This window comes from Drosophila tropicalis, unplaced genomic scaffold, assembly GCF_018151085.1.
Source record: "Drosophila tropicalis isolate 14030-0801.00 unplaced genomic scaffold, ASM1815108v1 contig_413, whole genome shotgun sequence".
Lineage (NCBI taxonomy): Eukaryota > Metazoa > Arthropoda > Insecta > Diptera > Drosophilidae > Drosophila > Drosophila tropicalis.
This window is the reverse complement of record NW_027172877.1, coordinates 856,606-876,833: the sequence shown is the minus strand read 5'-3', so window position 1 is coordinate 876,833 and position 20,228 is coordinate 856,606. Positions and strand designations below refer to the sequence as shown.

Genomic DNA, 20,228 nt, shown 5'->3' with positions numbered 1-20,228 from the left:
TTGATATACCATTTGTAAGTTCAGGTGTTGTCTCTATCTACCCACAACTTTCATTTGGCTAGCCCTTTCAATCAGCAATGAAGTGATGCTGATTTCAATAGCTTTCAACGTCTTTGATGTTTGTGTTCAATTAACAAACTGACGCATATGCATATAACATGAAAAGGCTTTATTCTGCAAGATTCTGTTGAAACATTTAAAGGAAATATAAATAGTTGTATCCCCAAGTTAAATTTTGGTTTTTAAATCTTCTAGCTGCTCAGTTTGATCTGTTTTTCGGTTTTGTTTCGTGATGTACAGCCATCTCGAAGAGTCATGAGCATTAAATAGCAACTTAAAATATGAGAAATTAGTTATCTATACCCAGAGTAAAAGATTTTATACCATTTTAGTTGACGATGTCTTAAAACTATGAAAACTGAACTTTTTCTAGTTTAGCTCGCTTAAAGCTATTCTTAAAAGTTCCTCATAGCAAGCAGTCTACTGAGTGAAATCATAATCTCCGTCACACACACACACACATGTATACACTCATTGAGGCACGCACAATGTATTCTATGTATGTGTGTGTGTGCCAGAAACTTTTGTGGTTCGGTCTATTCAAAAGTTTCCGCACTCATCAAAAATGTATTCACACATTGAAGGGCTAAACATCTGAAGAGCTGAGATGAGTTGAGTGCCACAGTAAACAGCAGACATAGAGTGATGTCTGGCACCGCACCTCGGAAATGCTTAATTTGCTGCCAAAACTACATATACACAGAGATAGATAGATAGACATTCTCTGATATACATACAGACATGGGTTTCGATGAGCCCCCAAAATAGTTTCGCATTTCAGTTAAACTGACGCTCCGATCCATTCAGCTGCGCCGTTTGGTGAGCTGACAACCACAATGCTGCCGCGTAACTTCATTAACGCTCTGTCGCTTATTCTGGTCTGGTCTAGAGTCCTCCGCTCTGTTCTGCGCTGCTCGGATCGGTGTGTAGTCTCAGCCGTCTGCTGTCAGCCACTTTTTTGGGGTGGGTGTGGCATTTCACGCGCTAACTGCATTTTAGAGCTGCATGCCACACTTATTCCCCCTCCCAGCCTCTTCACCCCGCTCGACTGTCTTGCTTAGGGCTAATAAGCTGAGGATACACTTTCTTCGAACGCCTACGTCAAACTCTTTCAAGAGGTTGATTCTAAAGTTTACAATAAACTTTCAATCGTCGTTATGCACTTATATAAATATTTTTAATCAGGAAAATCGAACTGGATCATCGATGACTATCTTAGATCAACATTACAAATATTAGTTGGTCTAGCCATCTACAATGCTACATATGTATATTCTTTCAAAAAATTGTTATTCTCATTACACAACTTTTCGAATTGCCCTTCTTTTATATCGATGGCAAAGTTTAATTAATTTCACAGTGGCTTTTGGCTTTTCGCTGCTTTTGCCCGTTCCATACGAAACGGCAGCAGCTGCTTTTGCCCTGGCCGTAAATTTATTTTGATTCGTACGTTTTCTTCAAATTGCCCAAAAAAATAGACACAGTATTTTCCAATTTTCGATTCTCATTACAGTTGATTGCCTTGCGGGAAAATCAGTATATCTATATCTGTATCTCTCTCTCTCTCTCTCTCTCTCTGCCCACCTCTTAGCTTGCCTTTAAAGGTAGTTGAAAATGAATAAATTGAACCGAGTTCATTAGCAGGAAAATGTAATCATGTATTCATCACACTTGCCATTCACCGCAAATGCATAAATTGAACCGAAAAGAGGGATCAAAGTGTAAAAGTTGCAACATTTATTTTTAGATTTATCAACCGCAATGCAATCGGAATGTGCGGAAGTTTTCAGGACATGTGGCAATGAAACAGAGGACACTGGATCGAGGAGGTAGGCAACCACAATAAAGCGTGTAAGTAGATTAAAGCTCAACCACTCATTAAATTACAAGCTATCAAGTGTGTTAAGGCCATGTAGTGTGGGTACAAAAAGGACCACAGTAACCACAGTCAAACAAAAACATCCTTTTGAGCAGAGTTATAGACATACACACATATGTATGTATGTGCACAGTTGATATGGCCTAATCACATATAAATGTTCAAAGAGTTGACAAAAACCAATGTATGCGGAGTGGTGGTGGAGGAAAAAGCGTCAATAAGTCTGAAATGATGTTATCCATCGACTAAAATACCTCAATGCACGAGTTGAGAAACTTTGCCATTCCGCTTTGACATTAACGCTAAGATAGAGAATTTCCAATGCCTTTTGGGGGGATGGGCCAACAGTGCAGCATCCATAAGTTTAAAGACAAACTGAATGTGAACCAAGTTCTATGTGGCATAAGTGTGTAAAGTGAAAGAGTAGCAAACAATGTCAGGATTGGGAATGGGAATGGGAAGAGAGCAGGAAACCACAAGAAAGCAGAAGTTGTCAGAAAAACCAACAAGAGGCGGTAGGAGCCATCGCCACTAAGGGCCAGGCATTCAAATCCGAATAGGAATAGGAATTGGAAAAGGAGCTGGCTAAACCAAACCGAAAACCCAACTAAACTGAACTCAACTGCACAACGGATGGCAATTTGGTATATCGATTTTTTTTCTTTCTTTCCTTCTACTCCTGAGTCCTTGCCTGCTTTTACCTTGGTTATTTGCTTTGGCCTGTTGTTGTTGTTGTTGCTGTTTGTTTGCTTGTCGACATCGTTATGAATATAATGCAATGTTGTGAGAGTGTGTGTATATGTAGATGTGTTTGTGTGCATATGTATATTCCCTTCGTCTATTCTCTGTCTCGCTTGCTCCCTCTGCTTGTCGCCAATGCGTTCAGTTCGTCAGCTCAATTAAAAGTGGAAAACGTATTCGGGCATACATGATGTTGGTTTGGCCTGAAGTACCTACCTACTATTTGTGCATCTGTATATGTATGTATTTGTATTTATGTATGTGCCTCACGAAAGGTTTCTCTCTTTATGCAGTTATAAAGGTTTTTTCCACACGTATGTGTGAACTTTTCCTATTAAGCATCAGCAGTTTTCGAATAATAGGTGATCAATTGTTACAGTTTACAACTTCTGTGCACACAAACATATAAACACTCTCACACACACTCACAATGAGAAATAAATTGAATTGAATTGAAGAAAACCAAATTGTTTTTATTTAGATTGGAAAAATATTTGTGGGTCATCTGATTGGTTTTCCATCTCAAAGAAGGTCACAATGCTTTTATTTGCATACAATTCATATTAATTGAACTCTCTGACCAACAATGACCTTTCTTTGACCATTGTAATGGTATGTCATAGATGCCTCTGTCCATACACGTATTCAGTTATAGTTTCTTTTTCCATCTCAATAAATAAACTTTTGACAAATTATGGTTATTTATAATTATTTGTTTTCTATTGACTGAAAATTAAAAATTTATAGCATACTTTTCTGATGAGTGCAATAATTTTGTATAAATGTTGTGCTTAATTAAGTTAAATCGTATTTAACAACCAAGAATGGAATGCACAAAGCCGAACTAAACTTCCAAAAGTACTATTAAATGTATTATATTGTTTTCCTTCTTAATTTCTATCACTTTTTAATCTAATATATACATAGTATTAAAATCAATTGAATGCTTGATGGACGCAAGTTTGTCCTAATCATTATCTTCTAATCCCAAATCAGACATGGTCGAACGAGGTTTTAAGCTGAATATTCAATCAAGTGACATCTTATGCATAATCTTTGATAGTGATCTTTAAAACGCAATGCTCTACTTAATATATATATCTGTGGCAATATTTATTCGGCAATAAAACACTGTCCAGCATGTGTTTTTGAGGTTCCTTTTCGTTTCGCCTATTGCGGCAACAGAAACTTCTTGACTCTGTAATTGAGGGACGGATTCAGAATAAGGACTATATCATATCTAGGATCGTTCCAATGCACAATCAGTCAAAAAAGAGTCTTTCCATCCATTTACATAAATAAACGGACTGCAAACTAAAGTCGAATTTTTTCGTCATAGTGTCGAAAATATTTGAACGTTGGCATAAGCCCATAACTCATATATCACATTTCGAATATTCAGGTAGTTGCAGCAGATTCAGGCCTATCAATCTAAGAGTGCATAGTTTTCTTAAATTACATTTACTTTACAATGAATTCTAATTATAAACTTAAGGCTTGGATATTATTTATTAAATTTTAAAGAAATTTTATTCTTGGTCACCTCTAACTGCGTATATGTAGGTATATTGATATCAGCAACAAGACTCTGAATCTGTATCTTTTTCATTTAAAATTCGCTTTGAGTGTGAGTGCAAAGAGAGTCAGGGATTGCAGCAGGAACACAAAGGATCCTAGTAAAATTAATTGTCGGGTCGCTTAATTGTCAGTTTTTAGCTGCAGCAAAAGCTGCAGCATAATAACAAAAACCAGTGGCAAACAAAAAAAAAACCAAAAGATAAAGGAAAAAGAGGAAACATCGCGAAATAAGAATGGGGACACTAGCAACATTGGCAGGGTGCGACAGGGGCAGTTATAAATGGAACACAGGGTGGAGAGACGCCAGTTGGAAGTAGAGAGAAAGAGTCAGTAGCAGGCAGGTTAAGGCCGATTGCTGCAGTAGAAACTGCTGACACCGTGACCCAAAGGCGTCAAGAGGCGCAATGCAAAAATAAGTAGCCCCACCAAAACAGCTGCAGGCAGAAAGAAAAAGAAAAGCACACGAATTATTCAACATACAAACGAAATTCAGAAATTGCAGATGTAACAAAAAAAAAAAAAAAGAGTCGGACTTAAAGTAGCAGGAAAAATGGTCTGGCTACCTGCCACGACGTTTGTAAATCTCAATGTTTTTTCCGCGTTTAGTCTTTCTACGGGGCAACATAGCGTATGCGCGATGTCTGCGTTGCAGGTGTCAAGTGTCAAGTGTGCAGTTTATGGCACAAAACAGAGGCTGCAACTAGCCCGCAGACATCCCATTCCTTGTGGGTTATATACATGTGTGTTCCTCTATATAGCTCTGTTCCATGGAATGTTGACAAGACGTGGGCGGAGCAAACAATATTTCATATTTCATGTTTTAGTTTTCATAACATCAGAACGGTAAAAAGAACAACACAAAGAGAAATATTTTCTCGCATTTCAAAAGCCGCTGCGTTGGCAGCCATAACGGGCAACACATATACACACCCACACACCCAAACACACACACACACGGACACATACAAACACGTACATAAAACCCACAAAGACACAGATACACACCAAAGGAGACACAATATGTACGACCACAAATTGTTCAATTCTAAGGCTTAAAAGCGACATTTAACAACAACCAACCCATGGCCACACAAAGAAAGTCGTTTTATACCATCACCCGCCCTCCTCACCCTCACCTCATTCTCCTTAGACTCTTTCCATGCCATTGGCATTAAAAAAGGGGTATCCTCTCCATTCTTTAGCCTTCCCATAAACACTCTGCACTCCTCTCCGCTGGCAGCCAGTTAACACGCAAACAGAACTGCTGAAATATTAAGGGCGGGACACAGGTCTGAGCTCGATAGAAGAATACAAAATGGGGTAAAAGGTTTAATCGATGCTCCAGGACAATAAATGTTGACTACGGCATTTCCCTAAAAAAGTTTTTCATATTTTTGAACAGCAAAATTTTAAACAACTCTGAGTTATTTTAATACATTTAAATGAGTTTGCCAATCGGCAACTAATTAATTTTATTTTTTTATTGTCTGCAGTTTTTAACTTTTGCCATTTCCTCACTTCGAAATTAGTCAACACAATTACCAAATATATACCCTGCAATGATTATTTGTAGCCTTTCAACTATATTTCTTCTTAAGACCAAGTCAATCGAATTTCATTACCATTGCCTAAAGTGATCCTTTAAATGAATGACTTTAAAAATTCAGTGTTCTTTCAGCATGGCATGCCATTTGATTGGACTAGTATGTTATTTGACATTATAAATGTTAAGCTTAAGACTAAAAGTTATTTGGATTTTAAGAATATTTAGGTCTTGCAATTGGTCTTCAGTTAAGAAATCTTTTCATAGTTAAGTCAAAATATCTAATACGGTCTTCCTATCAGATAAAAGTGACTCCTCTTTATGATTTTTTCCTGAAATCTTCGGATAAGCTGCCTAGTAAAGCATTTCATGAATATATTCATTTATCAAATTGCTCTATAAAGTCTTATTTGTTAGTCAAACAAAAATCTCATACGTTAACAAAACCAAGTTGAACTCTTAACTCAAAATATGAATTCTCGTTCCAAGTACTTGCAATTCTCACTCTAAAGAGAGAAAGAAACTGCGATTAAATTTTTATTATTAATTTCTATGTATAAAAAAGAATAATATTCAGTAAAGGCCAAGAACAACTCAGTTTTTAAATTGGTTTAAAAAAATTAAAGTGACTTGTCAATCCTTTAAAAAAAAAAAATAATAACTCCCACCGTCTGTCTGTTATATACTTACTATACCATACTATATGAACATATAAATATGTAAATTCTATATAAATTCACTTATTTATATCTTCGGTTATTAGTGTTAAAAGTTATAAGATGTTTTTCCATAAGTATAAATGGGTTTTCATTGGAGGACTACTTGAAAAACTAAATTTGATATTTTCGAACATATTGAATAAGTATTTATCAGTCATTGTACCTAAAGCTTTAAATGTATTCAAGCAGCAGAAGTAAAATTACAATGGATAAACTTTAACCCATCTGTGTGATGCATGAGATCGTTTGGACTTACAAAGAAGACACTTAAAAAAGTTTTTGAATTTAACTCGAACTTTCTCATTTGTTTTTCACATTGCCCATAGAAAAACTTGACAAGCCACCAAGGAAATACTACATTAAATTGAATACTTACCTTAAATTTGTTTTGGTATGACTGTTTCATTTGATCTACAAATATAGATATAAATAAAAATACTTAAACATTTTTACAAGCTTTGAATTTTTAACATGAGGTCTTTGAATTTTGTCATCTCAAAATCAATACCAAGATAGATATGTGCATCGTTTAGTAGGCGATCCCCAAGGTGTGCTTGGAACTAGAGATTCGGTATAAGCGTTTGATGCTTTCATTGAGACGATGTACGAAAGGATATATATGTATGTACAAATTAATGGACATTATTGCGCCCATTGGAATTTAAATGGCTTTCAGCGGGATGCCGATATAAAGGACTGCGTATCGATTGTGGTTTCCCATTCGCAAATCTTTTACGAGCGTATTATAATCGAAATAGTCTGTTGCATTTGAACAGCAATTTCCCCATTCTGTGGTTGCTAAATTGCCCACAAGTCGAAGCCATTTACCTGATAGGAAGCAAATTAATTAGTTTTCAACACTCGAGTTATTTTAAATAGCAAATGGCTATAATTAATTTGGTTGACGTACATATACGAGGAGATCTCTAGAGCAATTCTAATTGTAAGGACTGCAGCTTGGGTCACTCGAAGACGAGAAAGCAATTTTCTTGCCCAATGCATTTAAACAAAGTCAAAGGATATATGAGGAATGGGTGAGAGAAAGGCAAATAAATGCGAATGGACCTGCAACTAGCATGTGAAGTCATTTGCCAGCAAAGGACAAGATCTTTAAGAGGTCGTTGACGAGAAAGACTTTGGAAATGGAGTCAGTAAGAGCCAACTCAATTAGGATGAAGAAGAAGGAGTACACACACATACACAAACACACACACACACTCAAATCAAACTGCAGTGAAATCAACTGTGAAAGTCATAAATTTTCTGGTAGAAGGTTGCAAATTATTTTAGCATCAACCAACCAACAGAGCAACTGGACCATTGGGAGCGACTGCCGCCTGCCGGATGCTTGCTAGAATGTTTCTGAAGCACAAGTTAAATACAAAAACCCCGACATGTGAAAGGCAACACTGTTTGGCCGGGTGCAGGGTGCTACGGAGTCCTGCCAAGCCCCTCATCCTAAGTGTGGGTGAGTGAAAAATTGTACAGAAATATTTAAACTGCAATTCCAAAGCGATTTGTTTTATGGCCAGTACTCGTTCTAAGTCACACTTCCTCCGCACCCACACCCACACCCACACTCAGACACACTTCGCACACCACATGCAATTGTTTTTCGTCATTTTTAGAGCGCCTTTACTTGCTATCCGTTTCCGGCTACGCTTTACCATTCTATTCCATTCTATATTCCATTCCATTCTCCCTTCGTGCCCGACAGCGCGGAAAACTTAACTCGGATTTGATGTGCCCAAGCAAGCAGCTGTTAATGCTGCATGATTTATATATATCAAAAGTTCTTGCCAGAGAAACCAGAGAAAACCAGTAGGGACCACGGAATGGAAGAGTCAGGAGTCAGCTAGTTGGCTCATTATATAGTACTAAATCTACAAGGCCATAAGAGAGGAAGAGTGCCATGCTACATCAACGTCGTCGTCGTCGTCGTCATCGTTGTCGTTGTCCTAGTCAGCAACACTCGAGGGGAAAAGGATTCTGTGGTCAATGCACTGGCCGTCATCCGCCATCACCATGCACTTCCGTTTCCGTTTGGCCCGCTTTGCATGTCGCCCAGTTTATTATTTTATCGGGCCCTCAGTTTCAGCCTCTTGCATCCTGACTCTTTCTTCTCCACCAACCCCTTCTCTGTTTTTCTCTCTCTCTATCTCTCTCTCTGAATAGCTGCCAATTGTCAAGTGAAGTCCGCGAGCCGAACCGAGCACGGATCTGGGGACCGGCTGACATTTGGCACTGATAGACGATGCCGCCACAGCTGGATGACAGTTGAGCCTTTGTTTGCATGTCTTGCCCGTTACCCTTTCTTCACCGTCCACCCTTCACCTCTATGGACCAGTTGGAACACTTGGTGGGCTGGTTGGTTGGTTGGTTGGTTGGCTCGTTCGTTGGCGTGTGTAAAAATGATTTGTTTGTATGCGGCAGAGACAGAGTTTCGTGTTTTTCTTTCTTTCTTTTCAGGTCAGCATAAATCAGCAGCCAGACAAACATGGCCTCGACACACATATACGCTCAGGCTCACACACACACACAAGGAGACGCAACGGAAAAGAGAAAGATAGAGATGCATTACATTAAACTGGTTTAGTTGCAAATATAAGCTACGAAAACCTCAGGATACTGACCAAAAGAGCATTTCAAATAAACTGCATAGAAGTCTCTTTCTAAAGATAGACAGATAAAGTAATTACGAAATAATCTTATGAAGCTTCTAAAAGTTATTTAAAATATAAACATTCCGCATAATTAAGAAACAAAGCAATCCTTATTTGCCCCTTTTTGACTGAGGTGGCATACAAACAGCCTTAAAGACCAAAGAAGGATTAAAAAGAGGAATCCTAACTAATAAATCATACGACATGTTAGCCGACAAAATAATATCTGACATTGCATTAATATTGTTGGTCTTAAATTGGTTGAATTATGTTTGTAATATCGAATTAGTACATTAATTAAAAGTCTCTGATGCTGGTGAAGAACTTTTTTGGGTTGCGAACGCCTCTTTTTATCGATTGAAATGTAACCTTTCACCGGTTATGGGGGCAGGGTAAGCAAAGTTTTCTAAAATTATAAAAAGCTTCGTAGACACTCTTATGTCTAAAAAATTAGGCAAATTAGTCTGGCTTCTCTTGTGCTAGGATGCCTCCACATTCTGCTTTTATTCGTGTTTTTACATACCACATACCCAGATGGATTTGAAGTTCCTATCAAAAGTTAAAAGTAGTTTACAAATATTCTCTCATGCATATATATCTATTTGACCTGAGCCTTTAAATCACCTCGCTCCACAATAAAAAAAAGCTACACACACGTACTTGGATATACATATGCATACATATTCATGTCCATTAGTACAAAATTAGAACTATTATATTTATAACGTAAATAGTCGTCTGGCACATCATTTTGCAGCCGGTAAAAGTCGAAGGAGATGGCTATGGAGACGGAAACGGAGTCTACAGTCAGAGGGGGTTCTGGCACAAAGCCATTAGACACACCTAGCCTAACAGTCGCTGTGGCGTTCAAATGTAATAAAAACATAAAATGTTGCACATTATGCAAACATACATACAAACATACAAACACACACACACACACACACACCTTATGAGCTTTACACACATACATAGCCAAGGACTCAAGCGATAGAAGATTTCCATGGCTTTGACGTTGGCGCCGCATGTCTAACAGCCGCCGTCATCATTCCGTATCCTCCCTCCTTTTGCACACAAACACACTCAACACACTCACACACACACACACACGCATATACATATACAGGTTACCTTGGAATGGTAAAACCCAGCAGAGCCTAGCACTAGGCTCTCTCTTTGCAAAGGACCCTAGGCACATACATATATGCATTGCTGTGTGTGTGTGTGCACATTAAATTTATTTGAAATTATTATTATGCGCATTTGCCTAACATTTGCATAACCATGAACGAACAGCCCCAGCTCTACCTTTACCTTCATCTCCTTCTTTCCCTACTCCTGTGGATTCTGCTCCTTCCTTTCTATAGGCTAATTTCTGATGGAAAATATGATTGAAAAGTAAGTATATGTAAATACATATCATTAAAATCGTACGAGCAGTATATACCAACAAATAAATTGCCGACCCATTTTTCACAAATTTCATGATTTTTCTTTCACATTTGTAAATTTTTTTGTTTTCTTTTTAACAGTTGAATGTAAATACATTTCCATTTTTTGGACTAAAAATTAAAAACTATTGTACACAAAGGCAATGTATTCTGTTGCTTTTATTTTTGGAATATTAAATTTGAATTCCAAACCCATTTATCATTAACTCTTTACCGTGGATATAAAAAGGATTTAGGTCACCAAAATCGTTTACTACTTTACTTTTTGACTAATCAACCATTGATTAAGCCAGGTTGGTATATTTTGGAGGTTTAATTGTAATAATAAACTGCATTCATTTAATTTCACAAAATTTAAACCAAATCGAAAACAGATTTGAACATTGTCTTTACAACCAGTCAACTTTGTAAATTTTGATGCCAACAGAAGTAGTTTTGGCGCCAATCCTTGTTGTCCGACATAATCACCTAAATTGCAAACTGTTTAACCAAGCTTATTACCATCAAAAACCGATGGAATTGGACACTCTTCTACAAAAATATGTTCAACTTTTGGAGCTTTTCTTTTATGAATTGCTGAATTTTAGGTTCAACTATTCAAAAAGGTACAAATGAAAATTGTTTTTTAACTATCGCCAACTAAGCGAAAAGTAGTATAAAGTATGAATTATTACTTCTATAACTAACATTTAAAGGAAATTTAAAGCAAAGAACTTTAAGGAGCAAACTTAAATCACAACTTTCTCATCGAAAACATTTTTACATACCATATTGCCAGTTGGTTTTGCCATTTTAAATTTAAATTCAGTTCAAATTTAATATAAGCAATAATTGAAGCATTAATATTTAAATTTCATGAGCACTTTGAAGCATAGAAAGAACTCATTCAAATGGGTGAAGAATTAAAAGAAGGGAGAGTTGATTTTATCTAGTCAAGCATTCAATTCTTTTAACCTTGCCTTAAGGACTTCAATCGAATAAATTGGTTGCAGGCGATCTCTTAGTTACTAGTCAAGCATTAGACTAAAATATTTATTTCTTTTGCCCTTCAAAGAGATTATCTGTTTTGGTTCGAAGAAGACACTGACGATGGCCTTAAGTAAAGCAATTAAATTTATCCAAATTTTTAAAGCCTTCTTTGCTCTTTAATTAAATGAAATTCACTTGTAAAAGGCCTTATTAGTTTCATTAAATATGTTTGATTAAATTAAAAAGAAGCACCCAATAAGTAAAGAGACATCAAGGTTTACGAAATTCGGTCTCCAAATGCCTACGACCAATTAATAAACACTTTTTCTGTAGGCCTAAGGCACAGCCTGTTACTTCTAGGAACTCAGTTCAAACGCTTAAAGACATTCTGGATAAATTGAATCATTATGCGTTGCATAATGTTATGGATAATGTTAGCTTACACGCAAAAAAACAAGGTTAAACACATTTGACTTCTATGGTCGGAAATTATTTTTTAGTTTCATTTTTATACAAAAACTTTTCATCGCCAAATATATATTTCATCTCTCTAGACATCTTCGACGGCTGGTGCATGGCATAATATATACGACTGATTGCTGGTGATGCACTTTTCCTTGCCCTCGAAATCGATGTAGATGTCGAATTCCAGATCGCGTTTATTGTGTGAACTTGGCTTAAGGCCGAATACACCCTTGATAAACTCACCCGCACGGACGGGTAGAAGATCCTTGAAATAGAACACAGTTTGATTCCAGTGTGTCCAGGGCTTACGGGGCGAAGTGCTAAAGCTGACACGATCCGGAGTTTTACTGAAGCCCACATCAAAGTAGGCCAAAAGAGCGTGAACTGGGCCACTTCTTGTCATTTTCAGTTCGTAGAAGGAACGAAAGTTAGCTGTTTGCTGATAGCGGGCAGTATACAAATCTATGGACTTGATTAAGAATACCTCGCTCATCAGTTGCTGGGCATCAATAGCGTCCACCACAGCTTTCGACTCGAAGCAGCGACGTATACAACTCATATCAAAGCCATAGACATTGTTCCAATAGGTGAGATCTCGATCCGAGTGCATATTCTGTGTAATGGCAGTTAGATACAGTTGAGCTGTGTCTGGAAAAATCAGTCCATTTGGCTTCAGCCACTTGTCCCGGGCAAATAACAGTGATTCCAGCATTCCCTCAGCAAACAGGCAATTTCTGTGATTAAATACTAAAGTGATGGACCTGCAATGAAGATTCTACCTACCCCATCCAATCGCATACAATGATGTCGACCTTTTCCACGCCTTGGGGTAGTTCTATGTCCTCGATTTTGCCCTTCACCACAGAAATGAGATTCTTATACCCATTATCCTTGAAAACACGACGAGCGTACTCCACAATATTGGCAGCATCAACTGCAATAACATGGGCTGCTCCTGCCTTGGCTGCGAATAGCGAGAGTATCCCAGTGCCGCAGCCCACATCGAGCACAGTCTGTGGGCAAATACATTGATCAGCATCATTGAAAAGAGTTGGTTCTCTAACTAACCTTGTCCTTGAAATTACATTGATTGTGTAGAATCGCCTCACGGTAGGCCCGATTGCGCACAGAATCCTTCAGTAGCCATTCGTGCAGTTCGATGCGACCATACATACGAAAATAATTCTCGTCATAGTGTTCCTGACCTCGCTTTCGGCTAGGGACTTCGTTAAGACGCAATGTTCTGGCCTTGTATTCGACATAGTCGCCATCGCCATCGCCATCGCTACCCGCTTCCATTATATCAAGAACTTCGCCGTTTAACCGATTAGAGCTTAATCTATCTATTTATTTAAAAATGTCTAAACTTTTGAGATTGTACTTGCCAAAGCCAAACGAGCAACTGAAATGAATTGACTAATTTTTTCACCTAAATTTTTCACCTCACCTTGAAACCTTTGAAAATATTCGCACAGCTTACTAGATACATACAAAATGTTTCAACATTTGGAACGTGTCCAGCAAGTAGTTTATTATACTAAAAGGACAATACGTAAATATTGTCAAAGGTAATCATGAAATGTGGTTAGAATTACCAGGTCAATTGAGTAACTTCTTTTCAGATCTTCTTCTAATCTGCGTGCTGTTGTCTAACAGTTTTAGGACCAGCGCATCATCATGGGTTTCTAGTCTGAAGAGGAACCGAATGCCATACCTCGGGACTTAGTTAATGGGATGCCCCAAAGTTGTATGCCAGAAGTCCACACAGGCTTCAGAATGGCCATTTAGAGCAGCTAATTCTTGCTCGTGGTCAGCTCAGATCTCCTGCAGAGGAACCAATGCATATTGAGCGGTTTCAAATTTAGCTGAGTTCTCTTGATCTTAATGTGAGCTTTCTAGGTTAAACGCCTGTCAAAGATAAGGACTAAGTTGGTGACATTATCCACACTCGGGAGAAGCGTCCTATTAAGGCTGACCATGGGGCAGATACGCCTGCGAGTGGCGAAAGTCATGAGCTGCGACTAATCCATGTTGACTGAGACATTCCATCAGCCAAATGCAACAGTTATCTAAGACTTTTATTAAACCAAAGTAATAAAGTCGTCTCGTCGACTTTGGCACACCATGCATGATAAGCATATGAGCGTCATTTTGTGGCTTTAGCCCTCCGAGACCTACATAGGTGTTTATCAAAGCTAATAGATATGGCTAAATCGATCTACAAAATACATTTATAACTTATGGGGTCGGAAAGGCTTCCTTCAAAAGAAGGACCTACAATCTTAGGGTGTAATACGGCTAATGTATTATGCTATTTTATTGTTTGCTTATATGACAGGTATTTTAAATAGTTATCGGACTTTGAAGTACTTTTGCACAGTCATGAACAGGTAAATAAATTGGCAACTATTAATTTTTATGACAGTAGCGGAAAAATTAAGAAAAGTAGTGAGGAAAGTCAAAGTTTGTCACTAGCTTAAAAAATATTGCGGAAAAGTCACTGTTCGGACAGACATAGCTATAGCATCTTGGATATACATATGTATGTATATACTTTATATAGACGGAGAAGCTGCAAGGCTATTCAAATCTTAAAGTGGTGAGGAATTGCGCATAATATAGAAAAACATTACAAAATATTTGTAAAACGTTAAAATTTGGACCGTTTGAAAGCTACAAGCTTCACTCTCTGTGTCTGAACATATCTGTCTACAAATAATTAGAGACAAATACTTTTCCAACTGACTGTTGTGCACTCGGTTCACCTGTCGCATTGATGCAAAAATTGTAAGAATTCTTTTTTTTTATGCAATGATTCTTAACGATTAGTTGGTTCAATCAATTTTCATCTTTTTTTGTAAAAAAAAACGTCGTTATTTTGCTTGTGTAATATTAATTAATTAAAACACTAATTAAAAAGCTCATTAGCGTGCCATAAATCTGTGTTCAGCGGGTATAAATTTCATTTTTACACCCATTAAAAAAGCCTGACCTAGTGCAGCAGCAACCAAACGGCAGGACAATGCGCTAGGGACGACTGAGTTGATGTTGTTGTTTCTGTTGTTCTTGTTGGTATATACATAGATAACAAACGGCCAAAAAAAGAGGAAGAAAGAGCAGAAGCCAAAGATAGAAAGGGCCCTAAGAAAAGAAGTCGGACATATCGTTCACTTTCACACTACTCAGAGTTTTGTTTTTCTTCTCAACTCTTTGGCTTTTGTTTTTGGGTTTATCTTTGCTTAAAGTATGAAATCTCGACTTCAGTTTTGACCCATCAGCCAGCGAGAAAAGCAAAAACAAAAAAAAAAAAAAAAGGGAAAAAAACCAAGAAGAGTGAAACAAAACATCATAGAGATGAGAAATGATTATCTTTTTGCTTCCTTCCCCCTCCTCTACACACACACAGACACTCATACACCTTTAGAAGACGTGGCAGCAGCGCAGCATTTAGCCCTGAATGAAATATCACATCCTGCAAAGAAATAAAAATCAGGCGTCAGTAAAAATACACATAAGAAATGAGCAAAGCTGAGCAGGAAGCAGCCAGAGATGAAACAGGAAGCAGCCAACACACACACACACCAAAATATAAACCTGTATATATGTCTATATCTATATAATATATATAGAGATGGTGAGAGAATCGCTCACAGCGTGAAAAGACAATGATGGTCCAGTGGCAAGGATGTACATACATTTAAACCATAGAAATCTGTATACATACATATGACGTATGTATATATAAGGCACAGTAAATACAGAAAGCAAACACACACACACACACAAACAACCAACAAAAACAAAGTGCGAGACGAAAAGTGACGAAAAAAAAAATTTGCGCAAAAATAAAATATAATGGCAAAGTCGGTCGTCGTCCTGGACTTGGGCGATAATTTTTTATTTCTATGCCTTTAAGCTAAAAGTGTGGCAAAGTGAGACACAGAGCCAAAAAAAAAAAAAAAAAAAAAACAGAAGGAACACTTTGCGTTATCCGTTCGTTGTGGTTTAATGAGGCGACATTTGCTGCGGACTTACCCTAACACCAGACACTCAACCTCACATGACACACCACCCAGTCACCCACCCAAAAGCACATCCCACCATCCACACCATGCCCATCTAACATTCATACATTTTTATGACTGGTAGCATTAAGTTAAAATTTGTGTTAAATATTTTATTGTTTTTACGATCACATGAACACCTTTATTTTCCTACGCGCCAGCAAATTATATTCAAGTCTCAGGAGAACCTATTGTCGCTACACTGAGCGAATAACTCTTAAAAACCTTAGACAATTCTCTGTTAACTTTCACTTTTTTCACCTTTAAATGTTGAATGAGATATCTACTTCAAATCTTAAGCACTTAATTGAGTAATTGGTTTAAGTATCAACTTCTAATATGAAGTGTCTGAAACGTCTTAAGTCCTGGTCAAAAGGAAGCTTTTGATGTCGCTTGCAATGTACCAAGTAATGAAAATATCTAGTTGCAATTATTTATACATTTTGACGGAAAAAAAGGAGAACGTTGGCTTTATTATAGTCAGGTGTAAATCATCTAAGGACTCTGTTTATGTTGGATAATTTCTTTGCCAGTGAAACTTATGTCTCTACAGTAATGGACTGGACTTAAGCAGTGAAGAATCTCGTTGTTACTTAAAAAAATTTAAATTCTTTTGTTGTTTGATTCAATGCAATTATTGATTACAATGAGGCAATTATCCTTAATTGATTCATTAGCAACAACAGTTAGGTTTAACTAGCTAAGCAAGTTAAAAGTTTTTGTCCTTTTACTAACAGTCTTTTGAATTTGAAATAATTAGTCCCAATTGGTTCGTAAGTTTTAAGTCTGATCGATATATCACGTTAGGAATAATCTATTTTTTTGTTAGATGGACTTTGTGTCTAATGATAGATAGATGCCTTGACCCCCACTAGTGGCCCTACTTGCGTTGATAACTTTTATATTAAAAAAGTAATCCGGTCAATTGCATAATCTGAATCATTTATCAAGCCACATTTTTTTGTTTTATTATTCATATTTTTTTTGTTTTTCTTTTTGTGAGATAATTTAGCCATTTGGAGGTTTCATCAGCTGGGAAATGTTAGACTGGCGCAGACAATTGTTGATCCAGTTATTGGGAGGGCTTTCTGTTTGGAAGGGTAAATATTAGTATTCAAGGGGATTAACTGTGTCAAGTCTCCGTCATGTTCTCTGTTTCTTCTGTCATCCCATTCATTCGAGTCAAGCCCACGCGATTGCCTTGTGAGTAGTTGGCCAGTCAGAGCACGTCTCACTCACATGGCGCCCGGCTACTGTGCCACTCCACTCCACTCCATGCCATTTCATCATGGGATTCAATTGTGCTAGTGGCTGAACATTTGTTCGCCTATTGTCTTGCCGCCTGTCGCTTAGCTACCTTCTTGTGTCCTTTTACTTTTGGTTATTCTCTCACTCTCTCCTTCTATCTCTCTCTCTTATTCTTCGTATGTGGTTTATTTCCTTCTGGCCCTTTGTCGTGAGGGTCATTAATAGTTGCCAGTTACCCTCAGATTGGCACTCTGTGAAATTAGTCCTTAATGCGGGCACAGGTACACGATAATTTTCTCACTTTTGTGTAACTTTTATTTTGATTTTCAGATAATTATGATTGTGAATGATATTACATATCAGTTAGTTAGTTAGTCGATCAATCGAATCAACCACATACCAGCAGAAGCAGAAGCAGAAGGAGCACTTTTGCTTCAAATTTTCGCTGTGTATTGTCCTTGTCCCTTAAGGGCGTGTCAGGTGCACGAACTTGTGATAGAATAATGGGCATTGGGTTTATGTGTTAACATATGGCACGCTGGCTGGGCAGTTCTCGAACCCTTTCCATAAAAAAAGCAAAAAGGTCGAACGACTGACAGTCTGCCACTCAAATGTCTGGACTCAATTAGCCAACATGGCAGATTAAACGGCAGGACTGAATGATGCCATCGTAGTAGAATGTTTTGTAAGTAAATTTAAGTGCCAGGACATCTCATATTAGTCGACATTTATCCTTTTATTTAGCCATGTGAATTATGCGCTTTACGACAAAGTAAAAGAGATATGCATAAGTTTATGGCACGTAAATCGGGCTAAATTTGCAGATTTATGGCAGCTAAAAATCAACGCTAATATAATGTATAAATCAGGCTGCTTAAGTCAACATATATTCACTTGAATCGGGCATAAATACACTATATATACTCCAACCATCCTTACACACATTGTCGATGTCGATGTCGCTGTCGATGTCGAAGTCGAGGTGGGACCACCGAGAAGGGGGTCAAGGGGTTTGAGGCCTCCTTCACCACATGTGAGCCAAGTCAAATTCAGTGAAAACGAAACATTTTGCCAAAAACGACAACGAAGTTAAAGGTGGCATTTTTGGATGGAGTAAGGGTTTCGTATTCAAAAAGGGCGTCGAATTCTCTATGGAGAGCGAGAGAATGAGAATGAGAACGAGAGCGCAGGCGCTTTTCGCATACCATTTTCCAGTGACTCCGCCGAGAGAAACAGAGAAAGAGAGAGAGAGAGACTGAATGGGAAAGTAGCGAAAACCGGGAATTTGGGTGCTCAGCAGATGTCCGATAATGCGGCAGCTTGGCTAATTAAAATATTACACCGTAGGTCAGTTGTGTCAGCCCGGTCGTCGTCGTGAGAATTTTATGACTTGGCAAAAATTTCGAAATAATAATAGAAACAATCAAAGAAGAACCCATCACAAGGCAGCTCTAGCCCTAGCAGCAGTGCATTCGACGACAAGCCATGAAATCTGTTAGGGCCAGGTAGTTAGCCCGAAATGGTCGATCAGTCAAAAGACACTGCTCGGCTAGCTAGAACTCTCCACATAATTAAAAGGCAATTTATTAGACAACTAGACAAAAAGGGCGATTATCAGTTAGGTCGCACGCAGGGGGACGCAGATTGTGTTACGGTTCTTGAACATAACTATTTTTCTTCTTTTGGTTCTTTTCCGATGTTTGGTGTTTGGCGTTTGGCGTTTAACACATTTCCACATCAGTGGGTTGTCCATGATGTAAGGCGCAAGCGTAGCGTAGTGTTTTTCTGTGCGCCCGAAACAAGTTAAAAGAACAAACCGAAAAACTGGTTTTTGGGTCAAAAGCGAAAAAAGGGCCAACAGCGGAACAGGTAAACTCTAGATAATAATTATTCAATGAAGCCGACAACAACGAAGTCGACGACGACGAGTGGCCGTCGCTCTAGAAAGGGCCCATGCTAAAGGGTTAGGACGGCTCGGCGGACAGACCTTCCAGACGGACAGGTTAGCCAAGCTGAAAGGTGAGTCGATTGAGGTGCAGTATAAGAGTACCGCATGCTGTGAACCCGTCCTCTCTCAGGCCAATAATTGTTTGCTCTCTCTCTCTCTCTCTCTGTCTCTCTCTCTATGTGTGCTCTCTCATGCTCTCGCTCTCGCTGTTTAACTCTCCGGAAGTTATGTGGTGGCTGCACTCATCGTTGCCTTCGTCGTTGTCGTCGTCGGGCTTTATCCCTGACGTTGAGTTCAACGCAGATTTAGTACTCAATTGTTGTTGAACGCGAACGGTGGAAATTCTGAAACTGAAACGCAACAATATAACGGTCCAGTTTTTGGTGTAGTAGTAAGTGTGTATGAGAAAACTGTGTGTGTGTGTGCGTGTATGAGTGCCGTTGCCTTTCTACCTACCTGTCCTGCTCTCAATCCCTGTGCAAAATTCTTAAAATCGAAACAACAAAAAAAAAAAAACAAAATGCTCAAAAATTACAAAAAAAAAAAAATAAATAAATTACAAATTTTAAAAACCTCCCAGTGTAAGGGTGGCTAGAGCGTGAGAAAAATTCAAAAATTATAACAAATCTAAAAACAACAGTGTTCTCTCTCTCTCTCTCTCCCTCTCTCTGTCGCTCGCCCACTCTCATCTTCTGTAAGAAATCAAAAAAAAAAACTTTTTTTTTTGCAATTTCCCTAGTTAAACAGAGACCACACCCGCCCAAAACAAAAAAAAAAAAAAAAGAAAAAAGGCAAGCTAGCAAGAAAAAGCCTAAGGAAAACAGCCAAAACAGCGCAGAGCTACTACCAGAGCGGAGCACACAGAATCTGTAAGAAAAATTCCAGTTTGCCATGGGACGA

The 20,228-nt window shown here is 38.1% G+C and overlaps 2 protein-coding genes across 2 annotated transcripts in view; one reads left to right on the top strand and one right to left on the bottom strand.

The window, feature by feature from the left end:
- Positions 1-12,077: 12,077 nt before the first annotated feature.
- Art2 (Arginine methyltransferase 2) lies at positions 12,078-13,532 on the bottom strand. Its single transcript, XM_068285683.1, has 3 exons — positions 13,137-13,532; positions 12,852-13,081; positions 12,078-12,802 (listed from the first exon to the last, which is right to left on the bottom strand). The coding sequence occupies exons 1-3, from the start codon at positions 13,365-13,367 to the stop codon at positions 12,154-12,156; spliced, it is 1,110 nt and encodes a 369-aa protein (XP_068141784.1). The 5' UTR covers positions 13,368-13,532; the 3' UTR covers positions 12,078-12,153.
- A 6,107-nt stretch (positions 13,533-19,639) lies between these two features.
- tutl (turtle) overlaps positions 19,640-20,228 on the top strand; it is a 49,037-nt gene continuing 48,448 nt past the window's right edge. The window contains 1 exon segment of the mRNA XM_068285682.1: positions 19,640-19,719. The gene's annotated coding sequence lies outside the window, so the exon portion shown is untranslated.